Below are 21,413 nucleotides of genomic sequence, written 5' to 3'. Positions count from 1 at the left end.
TCAAACCGAAACGCATTACTGCTTCACGGCAGAAATAGGCAGGGCGGTGGTACCTACCCGCGCGGACTCACAAGAGGTCCTACCACCAGTAATGCTTAGAAAAACAATAATTAAAAGAGAGAGAGAGCGAGGTAGAAAGATTCTGAAGAGCATACTATACATTGGAAGAGTGTGATACACTTATTGGCAATGTTGACATAGATGTCCGTAAAGACAACGTTGCAAAAGTTAAATTTCCAGTTCGCAACACGTTCGCGCGATACGTTAACAATTAACATGTACGAATGAACTTTACACAATCGTGTACGTGAATCGATTTAACACCAAATCGCCATCTGTTAAATGGGACCGATCACGTATTTCTTAATACATACACATGACTGAATTCGTTTACGGACAAGAATTCTAGTTACCAAAAAAGATGTGTGGTGTCGTGGGACACCGGATAGGAACGAAGTTCCTTATTATAAAAATATTAATCTTAAGTTCTATTCGAGGTATAAAGAAAATAAAACTGGAGGTTTCGCAAAAACCCACGATCATTCGGTAACGTGCGAACTTATTGTGGTACACTTCATTCACGGTTGTTTGCATAAGAGTGTATTGCGCAAACGAACGCTCTGAGATCGTGGTCAATGAATGATAAAAAATATGTTATTTTTGTACGTTATTACAAAGTTAAGTCACTGTGTGACTACTAAACTTGTACTAATAAAAATCTTACGTTACGGACGTTTTTTCCCGGTTAGGGTACCCCTCCGCACCGTCCCATAAGGAACTTCGTTACAATAGAGCAAATGCGAATCTAAATGCTAATCCTGTGTTTTAAAGCAGATATAAAAATACTGACAAGGGCCTTATTGGTGGAGTCGAAAAATATCACAACTCGAATACAGCCCTTGACATATGTAGACGAAATGTTCTGTACACTGTACAGTGGTATTAAGATTATTATCACGTTCTTGCTGACGCACATCGTTGGTTCACGACAGGATAGTAAAGCCGAATAAAACGCAACGCAATGCAAATTCGACTTTAATCTCGTGTCATAAGTTGGGCGCCAACATTCACGTTGTGGTACCAATCTGTTTTATTCACCTCTTCATAAATGTCCATGAGTGCTCAACTACGCTGATAAAAATCTGTACAAAATATAATATTTAATTCATTTCAAAAATATAAACCAGCGTGATCGTTTTTATTAATAACTAGCTTTTGCCCGCGACTCCGTCCGCGTGGAATAGTTACTTTGGCATAACGCTAAATTTTACCCCCCACTTCATTTACGTAGAAAGTGAAAAGTGAAAGTGATGTTATATAGCCTCAATAAATGGGTTATTTAACACTGAAAGAATTTTTCAAATCAGACTAGTAGTTCCTGAGATTAGCGCGTTCAAACAAACAAACTCTTCAGCTTTATAATATTAAAAAAAAAAGTATAGTATTTAAACTGGTTGTCAGACCCTTCCGAGAGGCAACGCCGGAAGTTTAGTGGACGACCTCGGTCGGGAATTCTATACGAATTTATTTTTCGTTTTGTTTACTACTTAATAATATAGTAAGTTCTTGAGTAAATAAAAAAAATAAGTGGGTAAAGTTCATGAACTAGCAGAATGCGTAAGGGTGATTTTTGCCTATCTAAAGGTTAGCATTTGGCACTGTGTAAGAAAATTATACAAAATAGTGATATGGATTAAATGGTAATTAGGTTAGTCAGTAATTAGGCTATACACGACAGAATTTCGCTTAATTCTTCATTTTTGTACTTTAATTTTCTGGAATCATTAAATAAACGAGTAACATAAGTAATTTGTATTTTAATTTAACTATGCAGTGCTTACAATTTACATGGCACACGTCTATAGGAAAAAAATGCAAGGCCGAAAAACACTACATGCGTCCACAGCATTAAGAACGGGAGACCTTCAACCATACTATTACATAATCTTAGTCATCGTTCCATGTATTTTATTTTGTTTATTCATCAAATCCATCGCATTGCCGGTAATGCCAGTGGTAATAAATTCGTTTTTATTTTAATTAAAAAAATCTTTACCCTTCTGCCTATGTTTTGAGTGTGTTCGTAACCAGGACTTGTCGGAGTTTATTCCCGTTCAAATCCCGTTTCTCAGCAACCCACGTTCGGATTATGGATGAAAAGGAATTCAACAAAGGCAGGTTTTTCTGCGGGGCGCATGTCTCTAACCTATCCTATACGGCACATCGGAGGCGCGATCTTTGATAACACGTCGTCGTGGATTCTTAGTCGGCAGTCAATCTGAAGGCCGCCACCCCTTACCACTCCCTACTTCTCTTACCAACCCCCTACTCTAATGGGTGGAAACTAGCATTGGACGCAAAGCTGCCTTAAGTCACTTAGTTACCCTTTCACAAGACGCGCGCAGAGCAGCCTCTACATCTTCTTGGGTTTTACTCGCCGGTTCCCAAACAGAGATACGAAGGGACTTTCGCGAGATTTCTATCGCAACGCTCGGTTCGGCGGCATCGGAGTTGTGAAGAGAGGAGCATTTTATTTCACACCTCACAGCCTGTTCCTGTTTGATGGCGCACTCGCAAAAGTCAGGCTCTCGGGCGGCGACCCGCCAACATTAAAGCCAACTTAATTGAGATAGTGCGGATATATGTCTGTTGGAGACAGTCATAAGTTCGGTAGCTAAACGAAACGCAGCACGATTCCCGAGAGATGGCAGCACGATTGCGGGATCGTCGGAACTCGGCTAACTTCGTGCTATGACAGAGCCTAGCCGATGGAGGCGTGTAGACGCTATCACACTTACCAACCAGCCGGTGGATTCAATATTTCTCTTGGCTCGATCAACCCTATTGGGCCCTATGATGTCTGACGATGGTGTTAATAATTGTGGTTTTTCCGACATGTACATATTATAATCTCGAATGGGTAATACCCCTGCAAACATCTACCGTTACTCATAATTTAGAAATTGGCCACAGTAATATTCGCTACAGCAGAGTAGTACCTAGAGATGACCTGAGGAATATGCTTGTCTTTTGACAGGAGCTTCATGACTCCTATCAAAAAGAGCCTCTGGCCCCTAATCTGCAAGTGAAATTTTATTTCGTCCTTCATCGATAAGCAAAAAACTTCAATAATTAACTTTAACAATGACCATTGACGTCATTACAAATAAAATACCAGTTTATTTGCAATATTAGGTGTTCGATTTGGAATGACTTGCAAAATCCGTCACATTATGTCCATTAAAATTATTCTTTATTGGAAATCCGGCTGATGTTTATCTTTAATCGACTTTCAATGAAGATTCCTTCAAATTTATATTATTAGTAATGAAGTCGGCCGGTGCCATGAAAACAGTAAATCGGTCAAATGGATATTGTAAATTAGTAAATTTAACGCTAGAACATAATACAAAAATTTTTGGCGTGAAACGGTATAATATAGTACATATTAAAGCTGAGTTATGAATTATTAATGAAGCCATCATCTAATAGAAGATTTTTGACAAAAACCTAACTCGCGCTATCGACATAATCATGATAAGTTTTCATATATTAAAGTTCCGAGCAACAGCATTCGGACATACGGTTCTCACTTTTAACTGGACTGTCTCTCTGATTTACGAGGTTCCAGGAGACTGTATTTGATATGATATTTTTTTGAATTTAAAAAGAGTTAAGTCTTCTTCTTCTCCATCGCTCCCTCATTGCTGAGGATCGTGACTCCGTTTTAGCTTGTCTACTGTCAGCCTCCATCGGTTCCGGTCTGTTGCCTGGTGTAGTGCGGAGTTAAGTCTTAAGTCTTAATTTAATTAATATTTCATATGTCAAAGTTCTTGCAACACAATCATCAAGGCAGTAAAAAGTAAATTTAACGTTTTTTTTTTCTATTTACATACTCGTAAATAGAACATAATTTTATAATTTCAAAATAAACACCCCACAAACACACGTCAACTTACTTAAATAACGTCTAATAACATAATGAATTAACTTACACTTCAATTATCTTAATCGAAAGTTCTAGAATCTAGACGGATTAATTCAAGCACAGTCATGTCATTGTGAAGCCGGTAAGGTATGTCTGTTAAGGCCGAGACTAGATGAGTCATCCGTGATTCACGGAACAATAATTCTATGTATGGAAGAAATATTTAATAACGGCTTCCCTGCAATCACCGTCGCTTGCGACGAAGGTCTCGACGAGTAAATTAACCCATAGACACAGCCCACTGAATTTCTCGCCGGATCTTCTCAGTGGGTCGCGTTTCCGATCCGGTGGTAGATTCTGCGAAGCACTGCTCTTGCTAGGGCCAGTGTTAGCAACAATCCCGGTTTGAGCCCCGTGAGCTCACCTACACGTCAAAGAGAAGCTGAAATAGTCTCTCAAGGTCTTTAAAGTCTATCAGCATAGGTAGGGAAAAAAAAACAGCTTCCCCAATTATGTATGCAACTTTTGAAGAAGGTAACTTAAATCCTATAATTTATTTGGGTGCCCTATTTTTCGTTATTTTTATTTGGGTGTGTTATAAGAGTTGCTGGATTCGAAATGCAAACTTATGTAGTCAAATATAATATAAATAGGCTAAGGAAAACGAGTTTAGTGCCACTGTTTCCTTTATTTGTTGTTGTTTGTCATCAACATACCTTTTGGGAATGTTATTTTCCTCATCTTTACGAGATAACAGTCAATAACAAAGCAAAAGAAAAAAATCATAGAGAAATGAATTTAAATCTTGACGCATTAGTGATCAGGTTGAATTTCGATCATAGCACCAAGACTAGTATTAATTAATTATCTTTTTAACGCAAGGTCATTATTTTACTGGTATTGTATTAATATAATTATTTATCGGATAAAACGACATAAATTTATTCATTTTATTACTAGTGGTAGGACCTCTTGTGAGTCCACGCGGGTAGGTACCACCGCCCTGCTTATTTCTGCCGTGAAGCAGTAATGCGTTTCGGTTTGAAGGGTGGGGCAGCCGTTGTAACTATACTTGAGACCTTAGAACTTATATCTCAAGGTGGGTGGCGCATTTACGTTGTGGATGTCTATGGGCTCCAGTAACCACTTAACACCAGGTGGGCTGTGAGCTTGTCCACCCATCTAAGCAATAACAAAAAAAAAAATGCGGCTTTTACAATAATCTACAAATCTACGTTGTACCTATCCCAAAAAGCCCCAATCCTATTTTGCCGACCAACCGAATGATCATTGTTCTATACTCTTCGTATATACTGTGTTACTTATAATATTTTGTATTCAAGTTTAACAATATTTGCTATGTGTATGTGCATTACTATAATTTTCATGTTGTATTTGTTATTTTAGCTGTTCTACACACACTCATCACTTTTAATTATTATTCTCATAATCCTCTCGCAGGTCTGCTGGAAGAGATTTCTTGAAGAAATAAGTACATAAATTTCCTATTACTCTGTATTATGTCTTCCTTTTTGTGTGTACATAAATAAATGAATAAATAATCTATTGAAATTTAAATGTCGTTATTTTTTTCCAATTAATTCTATAGATTCGTATATTTTTGCTGAAAAACATTCTTACCCTTTGAGAATAATTCTAGGGTCAGCAGACTAAAGCACATAAGTCAAAAAACTCTACTTTACAGGAATTAAAAAAAACTATTTAGAATCTTATACATTAACAAACTTAATAATGTTTATTTGAATTATATAAGTCTATAACACTAACTTATTATTAACATTTAATATTTTAATGTAAATGTGATTATTTAATAATTAGATGACTTAAGTTATAAGGAACACAATAATAGTATGAGTTAAGTGAAAAAGATCAACAATTAAGATATATATTATAATAATTTAAGTCATAAATATAAATAACAACTCAATGTTTAATTAAAATTCTTCTTCTTCATCGAGTTCTAAAATATCTGGATCAGTATTTCGTAGAGTTTCCAACGTGGGAAGACTTATGTAAAATTCATGGAAAATATCTAGTATTAAAGGTAGCAGCGAAATTAAATCATTTTTTTTCTCGATGGATATGGGTAATGGCTGTATAGATATTATATCATCAGTTTGAGAACCCCCTATGGATGATCTCCTTTTCATAGCAACTGTCTTTATAAAATTGTCACTTTCATCTAACGGTTTCATTAAACATCCTCGGCAGACAGGTTCACGTTTACCATGCACAGTAAAAAAGTATTTTTATGTCTTCATTCTAAGCTTTTGCTTTTCAGGTTCAATAGCTCGTATTCTTTGCTTAGATTTATCTTGAATTTCCATTAAAGACGCCAAGTATGCAGATCTTTTTACATATGACCCCATTTGCCAATATTCTGTAAATATGGCATGCCTATCAGCTAATGGTATACGTTCTTTACATTTCATTCTGCAAACAGGTAACTCTTTCAAATTCAAAATCATTTATTTCAACTTAGATGTCAGTGTAACACACTTGTTGAATGTCAAAATATAAATAACAAATGTTATCTCTACCACCGGTTCCAAAAAAAGCCACAGTCTTGAGAAGAACCGGCGAAACAAACTCAGCAGGCTTTTTTTTTTGATTTTTCTCAAATATTTTTTTTTCATAGTGCGATATGATATACATTTTCCTTTTAAAGTTTTGTATGCCTGTCCTAAGTTACGTTTTATTTTTTCTCTTTTTATAGTACGCATACTCTTTTTTGGAGACACATTAGGATTCATTGAAATTTCATCACAAGTACTTGAACTTGATGTGATTGGAAGTCTCGGTAATTCATAACATGGATCTCGTACAAAATCATCACTAGAGAAGTCAAGTACAGAATAGTATGTTAAACTACTGACTTGACCTGATGATGTTGACGGTATAGGATCGTCTACTACTAGGTTCTCTGTGTTCAAAATCGACTGTTGATTTACATTTTCTAAAAAAGGACAAGACAATTATCTATTTATAATGATATAATATTGATATAATTACGTAATTTGCAAATCATAATTTTGAAGATATGTGAAAATATGCCTTCATTGCTTTCCAGATGAGTGGATAACGCCATTTCAACTAATTTCTTACCTCTTTGAATATTCATCTTAAATAATTAAAATACTTAAGCACTCACACACAACTAACTAACACAACTAACCAACAAACTGTGCACAATCGACAACATTAGTAAATTAAAACCACTTACCGAAGTATTGTTTACGTTATAAATATTTTTAAGTAACCACTTTCTCTAAAGAAATGTTACATTTTGATGTTCTTTATAACATAAGTCAGACTTCTTACGTTAATAACTTTGTACTTATGGTGTTCCTTAGAACATAAGTCCAGTTATGTTTTTTAGTTCGTTTGATTATATTAGGATTTGATAAGGTTGATACAGAACGCCGCTTGAATACGCCATGAAATACTTGAGTTTGATTTATGTGCTTTAGTCAGATTGTGCGTTGAGCAAAATGTAAACCGATGATGTAATAAAAAATAAATTGAAAATTTTGACTTATGTGCTTTAGTCTGCCGACCCTAGAATTATGAACTCAATTTCTATATAGCGACATTCGTATCAAGTGCCGTAGCGGGTTGTTAGATCGTCACTCAGCGCGTATTGGTCTAGAAGCACTCAAGTATTCAGTTACGTCACTGATCAGAGAGAAATCTTCTGATAAACATTGATACACGACTCGCTTCACAAACAACGCGTAGGTAGGTACGTAGCGTCTATGTACCTTTACTTTACTTGTAATGTAATAGGTACTACTTTACTTACGATACTTTATTAATAACTAGATGATGACCGAGCTTTGCTCGTTTCTTCTTGATAACGCCATCTTGTTGTATCTTTAAAGCGGTTAGTTGCCCTCAATTAAAAAAAATAGTATTATTATTCGCCGATAGATGTCGGGAAGAGTTGGTTATTGAAAACACGAATAAAACAACATTTTCTGAAAATATATCGTAGCTAGATCGATTTATCGTCCCCGATATCCCCTGTATACTAAAATTTATGAAAATCGTTGGAGCCGTTTCCGAGATTCAGATTATATATATATTAATATACAAGAATTGCTCGTTTAAAGGTATAAGATTTATCATCACTTTTATAGGATTGAACTTTTGTTTTTTCTTGCCTTTTACTGTAAGCGCATTGACAGTATTATTTTTTTAAATCGCCAATATGGTTACATGAAAATAAAGTACTGAAGTATCGACAAACCCTAATAAAGCATATGGTATTTTCTGAAATCACTTACATTAACTTCCAATATTTATTATAATTTATCATAACAGTTGTCAACTTCATTTAATTCTGAAATGGGAGAGATTTTCTTTAAGATTTTATTTCATCCTATAACTTCTCATCTCATTTGGTTTTATTTCATCTCAGTTAATTAATGTCTCAAATTAATCATCTTAATTTAATTTCATTTCATGTTATCATTTTTCATAAAAATAAGATTAAAAATTAACATAAGACTTGACCTAAAGGTCTTAGTTACCAGGTCACAAACTCTCTTAAAAGATATCATAATAATATGTAGATCGATAGATGATCTAAATAGTCCTTTATCTAAGTAGTTTTAAGACTCATTTCCATTATTATATTATGGTTTTACATAAGATCTGACTAACAAAGACATTATTACGCAGTAACGAATACAGTGACTGGTATAAATAAACATTAAAAGATAATTATAGAATGATACTGCGTTGTATTTATCTTTTTATAGTGTAGACAGGTGAACGATCTCACGGGCCATCTGATATTAAGTGGTCCCAGAAACGTATAGACATCACAAAAATATCGTATATGACAAAATATTCATTCTGTTCTGATAGATTTCGACAATGGGGCGGACACAGCCGGACTATTATTTTTTTTCAAATCTTGGAAGATACCTAATGCCATTGTACTTTGCACCTTAAATATGTGTAATAAATTTTAATATGACATGGTTACTTTTCGTGTATTTCTGTATTGCACAGTCATCTTTGGATTCTTAAGTAACATAATTACCGAAAGCATTTCCGAAGTAACAAATCATTCAAATGTGGCCTTAGAATTGAATACAGTAAACAATGAGATACTTTGTGTTACAAAGTTTAAAGCGTCTCTAAAGACCTCAGATCCAACAAAGGAACGGGGATCAAGGTCAAAAGTTACATATTCATTTACAATTAAATTTGGTAAAATAATTATTAGTACACCAACAAGATAACGCATGTCTCAGAACTATGTACGACTTTGGTACAGTAGATAAAACTCATTCAGACTGATAAGTTGAGATAAACATAGTACAGTGAAATGCATATGAGTAACTTCCCAGTTTCTTTGCTGTTTTTACACGCACGTAATCTGATGCGGCCATGATGTATTGGCAACAACGAACTCACTGAGTTTCTCAACGGATCTTCTCAGTGGGTCGCGTTTCCGATCCGGTGGTAGATTCTGCGAAGCACGGCTCTTGCTAGGGTTCGTGTTAGCAACGTCATCAGGTTTGAGCCCCGTGAGCTCACCTACTAAAGTTAGGGTTACGCTGACATAGCCCCTAGGGCTATCAGCTTAGGTAGGAAAAAAAAAAAAAAAAAAACAACGAATTCACTGAGTTTTTCACCGGATCTTCTCAGTGGGTCGCGTTTCCGATTCGGTGGGGTAGCTAATGGCTAGTGTTAGCAACTTCGCAAGGTTTGAGCCTCGTGAGCTCACCTACTCGTCCGGTAACGCTGATATAGCCTCTCAAGGCTATCAGCATAGGTAGAAAAAAAAGCAATAACGCATTTTGACCAAAACACGGATTGCCAACTCCAAATTTGTACACGTTAATCTTTCCTAGATGTTGAAATATCGAATGTAAATAAGTTAGCTTAGTTATTATTATTTAAGTAAACTATTTACAGTCGATCAATTCGTAATGACGATAAACTCTTGAGAGTTCAGAAATGTTAAAGATTGTAGAACAGAAGGTCTAAAAATCTCCGTCGTGCACATTTTTATACGTATATTGATGAATCGAAGCTATCGTTATTTAAAATCTTTAATTGTTTTGAAGTATTGATGCCTTATATCTTATTTTTTATTTTATTACTAGCTGACCCGGCAGACTTCGTCGTGCCTCAATCGATAAATAAAAGATCTAAACTTTTGTATAAAATAAACTTAAAACAAACAAAAGGAATCCATCCGACGGGGGACACATCAAAGGAAAAACAAAATTGACATTTTTATTTAATTCCGAACATTTTCATATTATTATCTTTATTTACCTTTTAAACCTTCTCTGGAGTTCCACAAATAATTCAAGACCAAAATTAGCCGAATCAGTCCAGCCGTTCTCGAGTTTTAGCGAGACTAACGAACAGCAATTCATTTTTATATACAGTCAAACCTGGGTAAGTGAGAACTGGATAAGTGAGAAAATGAAAAGAATGAGAGTAATAGCCAGGACCCGTCATTTTAAGCTCCTAAAACCTCTATTAGCGAGAAACGGAAACTTTTGTAAGAGACAGCCGTTTTTCCCTCATGGACCTCCGTAAGTGAGACTGCTACTTATCTATACCTCTATAAGCGACAGTCGAGCTGTATTTATTTATAGTATTTAGGAGAAACAAATGACAAAACAAATTAAAAATGTAAGATCTGCTATTTTATGACTCTTGTATTGTTTTTTCCTCAATATTGAACCTGTTCTATTTCGTGGAACTAAATATCTAATATAAATAATTTTATCGCAATCTTTTCGAATGGACACGTGTGCCTGTGTACTTTCCTGTTTGTCGGATAGTTTATCGAAAACCAATTGTGAAGGAATGTTCTGTTCTGCATCATGTCAAAACGGAAAATTAAAGTACTGTCATTATGTGATTTACTTAAAATACTTACTGATTTGAACTAAAATAGTGAATGCGTTTGAATCCGGAAAATCGCGAAACGAAATTCAGAGGGTCGATTAGCGAGAAACTCGGGTTAGTGAGAAACCTCTATACGCGAGAATGAGATTGTGCTCCCTTGAACTCTCGCTTATCCAGGTTTGACTGTATATAGATTGTTATTTTATACTATGATTACCACCAATCTTTTATAATATAATATTAGAAAGCGGCTGAGAACCGTATCAGTAAATTATTTTAATTCGATTTTAGAAAGTCCGGATAATTTAAGTTTAGAAGTAAGTATGTATTAAAACCAAAATCAATGTTTATTTATTCAAATACATTCATATTATTAGAATATTCATATAATTATACGCTTCTAAATAATGTAGCATAGGTTTCAGTGTAGTTACAACGGCTGCCCCACTCTTCAAACCGATATTCATTACTGCTTCACGGCAGAAATAGACAGGGTGGTGGCATCTACCCGCGCGCACTCACAAGAGGTCCTACCACCAGTAATTACGCAAATTATAATTTTGCGGGTTTGATTTTTATTACACGATGTTATTCCTTCACCGTGGTAGTCAATCGTGAACATTAGTGGAGTACGTATTTATTAGAAAAATTGGTACCCGCCAGCGGGATTCGAACACCGGTGCATCGCTAGATACGAATGCACCGGACGTCTTATCCTTTAGGCCACGACGACTTCAAATATCTCAAGATATGTGGCGACATTTACGTCGTAGATGTCTACGGCCTCCGGTAACCACTTAATACCAGCTCGTCCACCCAAATAAGCAATAAAATAAATAAAAAAGTTCAGCGAGCGTCTACACGGTATGGACTCGTGTCGAGACTACGCGACGAGAGCGGACGAGAGCCACACGCGACAACGAAACGAGCGTGTAAAGCCGGCATGACATGACATAAAACATTGATAACATACTTCAATCGATGGTTCGGCAGCGAGCTTGTGGCATCTCGCATGAGAAGCACGCGCGACGCAATTATGTCACGAACGACACGAGCGCAAATTAAACTGGCAAATTGGATTTTTTCATTACTTAGATTAGTGGCAAAGCTCACGGTCAACCTAGTGTTAATTGTTACTGGAGCCCATAGACATCAGCAACGTAAACGCCGCCATCCACATCGAGATATGAGTACTGCTTGAGGCAGAAATTAGGCAAGGTGGTGATACCTACTCGTGCGGGCTCACAAGACGCCCTACCACTGGTAATCACGTCAAATATAATTATCAATGAAATTTAACCAAGCAAATAACGTAAACACAATTAATACTGGTAATTAATAATAATAATTTTTACTGGTGGTAGGACCTGTTGTGAGTCCGCGCGAGTAGGTACCACCGCCCTGCCTATTTCTGCCGTGAAGCAGTAATGCGTTTCGGTTTGAAGGGCGGGGCAGCCGTTGTAACTATACTGAGACCTTACAACTTATATCTCAAGGTGGGTGGCGCATTTACGTTGTAGATGTCTATGGGCTCCAGTAACCACTTAACATCAGGTGGGCTGTGAGCTCGTCCAACCATCTAAGAAAAAAATAAATAATAATAATAATTTAAAACCATGATTAAATTTCAGAGAGAGTCATTAAAATCTATGGGCTTAGTACGTAACTTGCACGGAGCAAACAGAATATCGCATGAATCACCGCGTCAGTCTTAGCCGGCTCGATAGATTCGAGTTTTGAAAACCGAATCGACAATTACAAAACTGGTATTCGAAACACGTTTTCCATGGCATTCACGAACTTATTATTCTGTACTATTTTAATGTAACAGCCACGCCTCGTTGTGATTGTTATATTTTTTTTTGTCGTCGATATTAAGACTATATATGAAATCGAAATTTCTCGTATCTGCTTGGCGGTTAAAATCAAGCTGGTCAGTAAGCGTAGTAAAATTCATGAAATACCCCAAGCTGTCGAAACTTTTTTTTTTTTATTGCTTGGATGGATGAACGAGCTCACAGCCCATCTGGTGTTAAGTGATTACTGGAGCCCATAGACATCTACAACGTAAATGCGCCACCCACCTCGAGATATAAGTTCTAAGATCCCAGTATAGTTACAACGGCTACCCCACCCTTCGAACCGAAACGCATTGACTACTAAGACGCGACCCATAGCAAGTCGGTGACGCCATTAGAGACATTTTCAGTACCTACTGCCAAATTTACAAACGTTAACCCTGATACGATTATAATAAGAGCATCTTTACATTTGGAAGATGTTAATCGTGCGTAATTTAAATAAATTAAAATACCTACATAACGTTTTTATTGGAATTTGAGGTTTTGGGAAAGCAAGAAAGATTATTTTCTTTTGTATGCTTTCAATTACTTAATGTAGGTTATTTAATTGTAAACATAATTATAAAGGGTTCCTATCACGATTTTTGTTTTTAATGACTTTCCGATATTTCTACACAATCCACTTGTGATATCAGATTAATAATAATATTAGCTATTTTATATTTTAATGTTGTGTCCACAGTTTACACGGATGAGTTTGACATTTTTGAAACAGAAACGTTACAAGTACCGAAAATGAACGAAAAAGTTTCTCCGACATGTAAACAACAATGTATAATCAATTGTTATTACGGTATCGCAATAAAAACGGTACAAAAAATGTTGTTTCGCAGGTTGGCTGCCGGCTGGCGCCTTCATACCGCGAGTGGCGATGGCGGGAGAGGGGACTCGAGGGGAGGGGTGCTGCGGGGGGTGTGGCGCTCAGCACCGAGTGAGGTCAACCTCGGTGCATCGTAGTGATGTGGATCACATTTAATAATTAATTTCGTTGCTTAATTCTGCAAAAAGCGACAACGGTCTAACTAATGGGACAAAAGTGGAGACCCCAAGCGAATAATCAATTCAATTTTTTTTTTATTGCTTATATTTGTGGACGAGCCCACAGTCCGCCTGGTGTTAAGTGGTTACTGGAGCCCATAAACCTCTACAACGTAAATGCGCCACCCACCTTGAGATATAAGTTCTAAGGTCTAGGTATAGTTACAACGGCTGCCCCACCCTTCAAACCGAAGCGCATTACTGCTTCACGGCAGAAATAGGTAGGGCGGTGGTACCTACCCATGCGGACTCACAAGAAAGAAGTCCTAGCACCAGTAAAATAGGGTAGGAACGTATAGATGACACATTTTTATGTAGTCGTGTACTTAATGTAGGTCAACGAATAACATTAAGTATAAAGGAAGAATTTAATATTAATATTCAATTACAAAAAATATTTTAAATTTTGAAAAATGTTCTTGGAAATGCACGGGTTTGGTTGTTCTTTGTACGTTAAATCGGCATAATTATGTAGTACATCTGGTAAATCTTTGCGTACGTACAGTAACACTATTGTTTTCACCTACTTTAATTCTCAAAATTTTGTTAACATGAATTAAAATATTTGTCGAATTTCAATAGTACATGGACGATAAGCGAAATAACAGAGTTGAACGTTACGTTCCCAGCACTAGTGTGGACCGTCTTTACCTCCTCATCCCGCGTTCACCCCCTCTCTAGTATAAAGCGCGGGCCGACACGCGCGCCGCGTTTTTCGTTAGTGAGCTTCCATGTAACCGAGTACTGCGATACGCTCGATACCACGCGCCACAAATATTGTGAAAGTGCTGCTTGTTGTACGTGATTTGTAGAAGTGAGAGTACATTTGCCGCGAACGAGTCGCGAAGATTAAGAACAATTTCTAAACTATCGAATTCGAGAATTGTTTTTGAATTCGTCACAGGAGTGGGTTCAATGGAAGCGAGGTTCGTAACTTGCCGGAGTTTCCAGCAGATCAAGCCGCCCGAAAAGACCCTAGCGCCGCAGCCGACGGTGAAGGGCCTACTGTCCAGATTCGGGAGCCAGGCTCAAGCACTTTTCGCCCCCAAGAAGACACGTTTTGGTTCTTCGGTGGCCATCCACAAACTCCGCGAGACCAAGTGGTTTAAGCACGATGAACAGAACATATTATGCGCTGTTCTGGAATCAGGATTCATCCTCGAAGTGCGAGCTCAAGACCCTTTGCCGCCAGATTCGACTCTCTCACCAGACTACCATATGTACGCCGTCGCCATGTGGAAGAAGGGTAAAGGTGTGTACAGTTTTCGATCATAGATTAGTATTGAACCGCTTTTGACTGATTTACGAATTGCGAAACATTGAAATGAGGGCGTTATAGCCAATGCATACGTGTGTACAATACGAGTCTCGAGGCGAGACTAAGATTTACTAAATAAAGTTGGCATGGTGCAGTCATGGCCGCACGTCGCGTCGCCGGTCGCATACACAATAGCATTTGTAAATAATTCATGTAGAAACGTTTACGCCTACGCTTGAATGTTTACATTAATATCGGCGTGTGATGAATTTAAAATGTAATGTTAATATATGTCCGGTCTATTTAAGATATATCGATGAATGGATAGTGCCTTGCACTGATTTGAACGCGGTTAATGATTGTAAAATTAATTTAGTTCCTTAATCAAATGCTATCTAATTTTCCAACAGAAAAAACAAAGAACCCCGAACAGATAGACGTGTACACGGTTCAACAGAAAGGTGTGAGAAAACGTGTGATAAAAACAACGTTAAGCGCATTCTGGAAGCAAGACTCTGTTATACGCATCAACAACGTGGACGACAAACAGGAGACACCGAACAGCGAAAAAGATATCAGATCTAAGGTGATTAATTATAACCAAATCGTTCTCTATGAGTCCACACTAGCATACGTACCAATGCAAAAAAAAAATCAACACTTTGTCAATACATTCTTAAAAAAATCCCCTAATTTTACGAGTCGCGTCAATTTTTACGATAAGATAATCTATGCCAAGTCCATACGTGGCCTTTAAGTTTGTAACAATGTTGAAACGCTAAAACATCTTCAAAGCAACCTCAGAAGGAACTCATTAATTGGAAACTGGTTTCGAAGGAAATGACATAACACAACCTTTAGATTCACGTGTTAAAATTTTAAATGATTTCATAATGTTGTGTTATAATAACGCTACCGGTTGATACTATAAAAACGCCTTAATGTTTATGAAACATACATAAACTGTGAAGTAAACATTGTTGATAATTCGATCGTGAAGACGTGACTCGCAATTGGTTCGGCGAAGATTTTTTTATCTGTAAACGTACTCCATTTTAAATGCAAATCTAGTTTGCCTCCTTCACACAAAAAAGGGTTCGATGAAATATTAACGCTTCAATGCCTTTTCCATATTTTCTAGAGAATTCTATCCGATAAATTTCTTATCAGCGTTTTTGTTTAATTTCACGCAAGTCCGAGCCCTTAAGTCTATCAGCACATTTTCTGGAACTTTCAAGTTCTCTTTTCGAAAACGTAGGCCTTCGTCAGCATTGGAAACCATCTTATTTCAGATGACGAAAGCATCGTCGCTTTCGTTTTATGCATACTGTGGGCACAATTGAACGTTCGGACGGCTACTAAGGCGAAGCTTCTACTGATTGCAGTTGGATATGGCAACTAAGTCCAGATTCGAGAGAAACTGGCATAATACCCTGCATTTCGTCCATTGGTGCCGTTACGGTGAGACGCCGCAAGAAGCTCGCATGAGACAGGTAATTTAAACCCACATAACGCAACATTCGATGATGTTCTAGAATTCTTCATAGTCCAGCTGTTCATACCTACTAGCGGAAATAGAGAACCAGCGCCATTTGTAATACACAAAGAACACGTTCTTGCACATCATCGGCTTTTATTATCTGCACGTTACTGTATTTATAAATTATCAATTTCTTTTAATTCATATTAAGGAGAATGCATGCCGTTGCGAGTCAACTGACGGAAGAACTGTAAAACTGTCCATTCCTTTGATCGGATAATTAAATTTCGCGAAACACGAAATACAGCTTTTCATTTGTTCCGTGAGTAAAACTTATTGCGAGACGAAATGGATCATCGCAAATCATCCAGCTTTCTGTATGTTCACGCCTATCCTGTTTAAGTTTGCTTCGTTGTGAACTCCAAGTAAGGGCCATTGAAATTAAGGGGAGTACCGGACGGCCGGCGATCGTTCACGCAGCCTTGCATGGGGTCTTGGGACAGAAGTAAAAAAAAAAGATCGCACAAAGGAACAATTTTGTTTACAGATCAGCTTAACGACGTCGAAAACACCTATGATTATCATCTTTTGATGGTAACTCTTGAGGCGCTTTGGACCCTTACAGCTGACAACAAGATACCGGTGAGAGTTTCGTTATTAAACAACGGGTGTTAGAAAGTGCTAATTCAATGTGCCCACTCTTTTTAAATGTTTATTTTTTTCTAATCCATCATTAGAAAGTCTATTTGTTCACTAATGTTGTGTAGTTTGTGTTTGTGTTTAAAATATAACTCTACGTTGTGTATTATTCATGTGCGACGAATTTTGGTATCATTTTATGTGTTCCATGTATATAAACTAATAATTAAAGTGGTCGAGAACGTATATTTTACGGTAAGAAATACTTCGATCCGACCACAAACACGATTCTTCAAGCTAAAAGTACATTCACCTCGACTTACGTATAGGAACGAATCTATTAAATTCTTGATCAATCACTTCGTAACGATAATAACAATAATTTGAAAATGGTCCACTTTTTTAATTCGTTTTAGTTTTTATTTTAATTATTAAACGGTTATTGCGTAAGACGATGTCATAATTGAACGCCAAACATTATCTAATATTAGTAATATCATTCTATAATTAAAATTAATTGCTTTTTGTTGTACAGGTATATGCAATAATGTGTTTTGGTTTGAAAGTGGGGCAGATTTTAAATACCATACTATACTACCGAGTATTAGACTTCAAGTGTTTTTTTATTGCTTTGATTGATATCTCATGGCCCTCCTGGAGTAAGTGGTTACCGGTGCTCACTCAATACTGATATCAACAATGTAAATGCCGTCATCATAAATAAAATAATGCAGTTTTTTTGCCGTTTTCAGACATCTAGCAAAAAAATGTTTACTAGTAAATCAAAATGAATGCAAATTTTAAAGGATAAACCAGTTTAGGAATGTTTAAAGAAAATATGCGTAATTTTTTTTAGTACATAATGTCTAAACAGCATAAAACAATGCAGGGCTTAGTGTTTGGTTATATCTGATTTATCAATTTCTTTTTATAAACCGCTCCACGAATATTGATAATAAATCAAATTATTAACAAAATTGAAATCATTAAAGAAATAAAAGGTATTAAAAGAACGGACTGCCAACTCTGTGACAAATAACAGACGATCAAAGTAAGATATAAAATAATTCTTTAAAACTTTAATGTTACATTATTTTAAAAATGTTATTCTATTAAAAACGATGCCATGTAACTATAACAATAGCGTACTTACTGGATACGTAATCATTTACCGACCTGCGCAACTGTTCTAACATTCAATTGTTTTTCTTTAGTCACTGTTGTCAGGTTGTAAGCTTAATCTTTTATATTTCTTACATTTTATATGTTACTAAGCCAGGCAGATTTTCATCTGCGAAAGATCAAACCGATCGCAGCGCCCCCCTAACGCATACAAGAACCCACACAGCACACACCAAAAAACATAAAATTGATTCCGTTTAGTTCAATGAAAAATAAGCGTAGTGAACGATGTAATATCTTTTTCGGAATTAAATTCTTTCTGTTCTTTTGGTATCATTGTTAGGCGGATCATCCGCAAATAATATACCTATATGTATGTATATATATATATTTATTTATACATACGTTTATGTATGTTTAAAAGTATGCAACTTCGCTAGATTCAAGGAAGCGACAACATCAAAATGTATACTGTTTAAAAATAAACATTTATTATCTGATTCTGCAATTCATAAGTTTTAGATTCGGAACAAAAGATGTACGTAAGCAGTAACATGAATCATCATCATTGTATTTACGTTGTTTAATTGTTATTTTGTGAATTACTTCAGAAATTCACTACAATATTCAATGTTGGACACAAATAAGGAATCAATCACTCTTTAATACATACACTTTAACTATACTATACTTGAGACCTTAGAACTTATATCTCAAGATGGGTGGCGCGTTTACGTTGTAGATGTCTATGGGCTCCAGTAAACACTTAACATCAGGTGGGCTGTGAGCTCGTCAATCCATCAAAGCAATAAAAAAAAAAAATTAAAATCAAAACAAAAAGGCGAATAAGTAACTTTATGGTATTTTGATTATTAAAGGCATAATCATTAGAAAAGAAACAATGTAATATAATCGCAAATGAAAGCTCATATTATGGACGCGTAAATTTTAATCTACCTACATAATATATCTTTCTTAGCAACCAAATGTAGTGATAAATATCGCATTATCAAAGTTATTATTTTTCCCGACGACAATTTTTTCCAATCTATAAGATATCGGATTATGACGTAGTTTTAAGATCAGATATTCACAAATTCCTTTTCAAAGTTCAATGGTATTTACAGTTTAAAATTTCACTGTTATTATTGGTTAATGACGGCAGGACTCTTATAAGGTGGGTAGTTTACTTGTCAGTCTATGTAAACAAAGATATGATTTCATTGGTGGCAGACGATCATTTGTAACTAATTAAGAATTCGTTGAGATATTTTAATGAGTTTAGATTTTTGGTAAACAACTGTACAATAACAATTTGTATGGTCTCACTAATGACTTTTGTGTTAATGTTTAAGGTTTCACGTGATATGTATGTAGTTTTTGCGTTTTCGTTCGCTTTGAATTGAAGTAGACGATAGCTACGCCTTCGAAATAAACTTAACAATGGCTGCCCCACCCTTCAAACCGAAACGCATTACTGCTTCACGGCAGAAATAGGCAGGGCGGCGGTACCTACCCGTGCGGACTCACGAGAGGTCCTACCACCAGTAATTACGCTAATTATAATTTTGCGGGTTTGATTTTTATTACACGATGTTATTCCTTCACCGTCGAAGTCAATCGTAAACATTTGTGGAGTACGTATTTCATTAGAAAAATTGGTACCCGCCTGAGATTCGAGCAATCGGTGCATCGCTCAATACGAATGCATCGGACGTCTTATCCTTTAGGCCAGACGACTTCATAAGAAAATAATCTTAAAGAATCCAGTTTATCAAACATTTTTTTAGTACTAATGAAAGATTTCGTTGTTACAGATTAGCGAGTCTCTTAAATGGGGCAACGTTGGGATGAACATGGGCGTGATGCTCGTCAGCCAACACAACAAAAGGGACAAGGCAAAGTCAGTTTGAGAAAAGCATTCCAGCGGCAACACCGCTGGCAAATATTCATGCTACGCTTGCTTCAGATGGCCAACATCAGAAATCGATTACGTATGACAGATTATTCGTGGTCGTACTAAGGAGCTCTGTATAGTTCCTCGTTTTTTGAATTTCAACTTGGTTAATACTATTTTCTTTGGAGTATTTCTCTGTTCTGCCAGTATTCGTTTTTTTTTTTCCAAAATTTCCCAGCCTATATTCGAGAACAGTTTTTACTGTAGTATTCAAAAGTATTTTAATTAAAACGATTTTTTATATTAATTTCGCTAGTATAACAGTATGTAAAGAAAAAATTAAGAAAGAAAATTAAAAAAGAAAGAAACATTCCTAAGTAAGAAACAAAAAAAGACGCCAATCGGCTCGAAACTATTATTTTATTATTTATGTCATAGTTTATGTCATAGTTATAACTAACTCTTGATATTACTGGGTTAACATCGTTGTTTATCTTAAGCGAATTGTAGTTAGCTAACACAACATAAGATTTAATTAGGCACCAGGAAATTATAGAAAGCATTCTCCAGATAAAAAGAAATGTTGTAAGAAATTTAAATGTTTAAATTCGTTATTGGACCATAAATTTGGACAACGAAAAATGATCGTCATCAATTTCATTTTGTTAGTCGATGCAGTATTTTAAATTCAGTTCGACTAACATCACAAACTATGTACTTACCATTGAAATTTATTTTGACTGACATTTAATCGACAATTCTACTTTTTTTAATCCGACCTTTTTCGTTTTTAAAGTTCATCCAATTTGAATTCAGAACGATTCATTTTGGTGACATAAATTTTAATTTAGAATCCGTGTTTGAATTGTCATTTCGAATTTGACATGGTACTGTTTTTTTTTCTTTTCTTTTAAAGTTATGCCTACTGCTCTTATGTTTGACTGTAAGTTTATAATGACAATATTTAAGGTCTGAGAGTGACGACCTAGTCCTGAAAATTACTACAATAATATCTATTACAAGACTGTATTATGATTTTCTTAAAACTTCGACTTAAACAGAATTTACTGCTCAAGGACGTTTAATATTCATAATTTTTGCCGCCTAAGTCACTGATAAGACTTCGGTTGGATTTTTACATGATTATTTTACATAATTAGATGTTTACGTTGATCGTGACCATGCTGACTGTTGTGAATGTACTAGTGTAAGTTTTGAATGTTCTATTTATGTATAATGAAGAATTTTTTTAAACGAATAAATGATTAAAAGAATTTTTTTTTTTT

General features: G+C 35.9%; 2 protein-coding genes across 5 annotated transcripts in view; one reads left to right on the top strand and one right to left on the bottom strand.

Annotated features, from left to right (window-relative positions):
• Positions 1 to 21,413, bottom strand: part of LOC101737321 (pre-mRNA-splicing factor ATP-dependent RNA helicase PRP16) — a 111,469-nt gene that overhangs the window by 71,779 nt on the left and 18,277 nt on the right. The gene's annotated exons all lie outside the window — the stretch shown is intronic.
• LOC119629177 (uncharacterized) lies at positions 14,410 to 21,401 on the top strand. Of its 3 annotated transcripts, none has more exons than XM_038014209.2 (4): positions 14,410 to 14,983; positions 15,400 to 15,575; positions 16,375 to 16,482; positions 20,048 to 21,401. In XM_038014209.2, exons 1-4 carry the CDS (start codon positions 14,647 to 14,649, stop codon positions 20,141 to 20,143), a joined length of 717 nt encoding a protein of 238 aa, XP_037870137.1. In that variant the 5' UTR covers positions 14,410 to 14,646; the 3' UTR covers positions 20,144 to 21,401. The 3 variants fall into 3 exon arrangements, with proteins under 3 accessions (XP_037870137.1, XP_062527254.1, XP_037870140.1); XM_062671270.1 differs by having other exon boundaries at positions 14,421 to 14,983; positions 17,017 to 20,148; XM_038014212.2 differs by having other exon boundaries at positions 14,421 to 14,983; positions 16,282 to 20,148.

The sequence above is a fragment of the Bombyx mori genome, chromosome 11 (genome assembly GCF_030269925.1).
Source record: "Bombyx mori chromosome 11, ASM3026992v2".
NCBI classification, from domain to species: domain Eukaryota; kingdom Metazoa; phylum Arthropoda; class Insecta; order Lepidoptera; family Bombycidae; genus Bombyx; species Bombyx mori.
The sequence above is the reverse complement of the archived record's forward strand: the minus strand, read 5'-3'. Positions and strand labels throughout refer to the sequence as shown.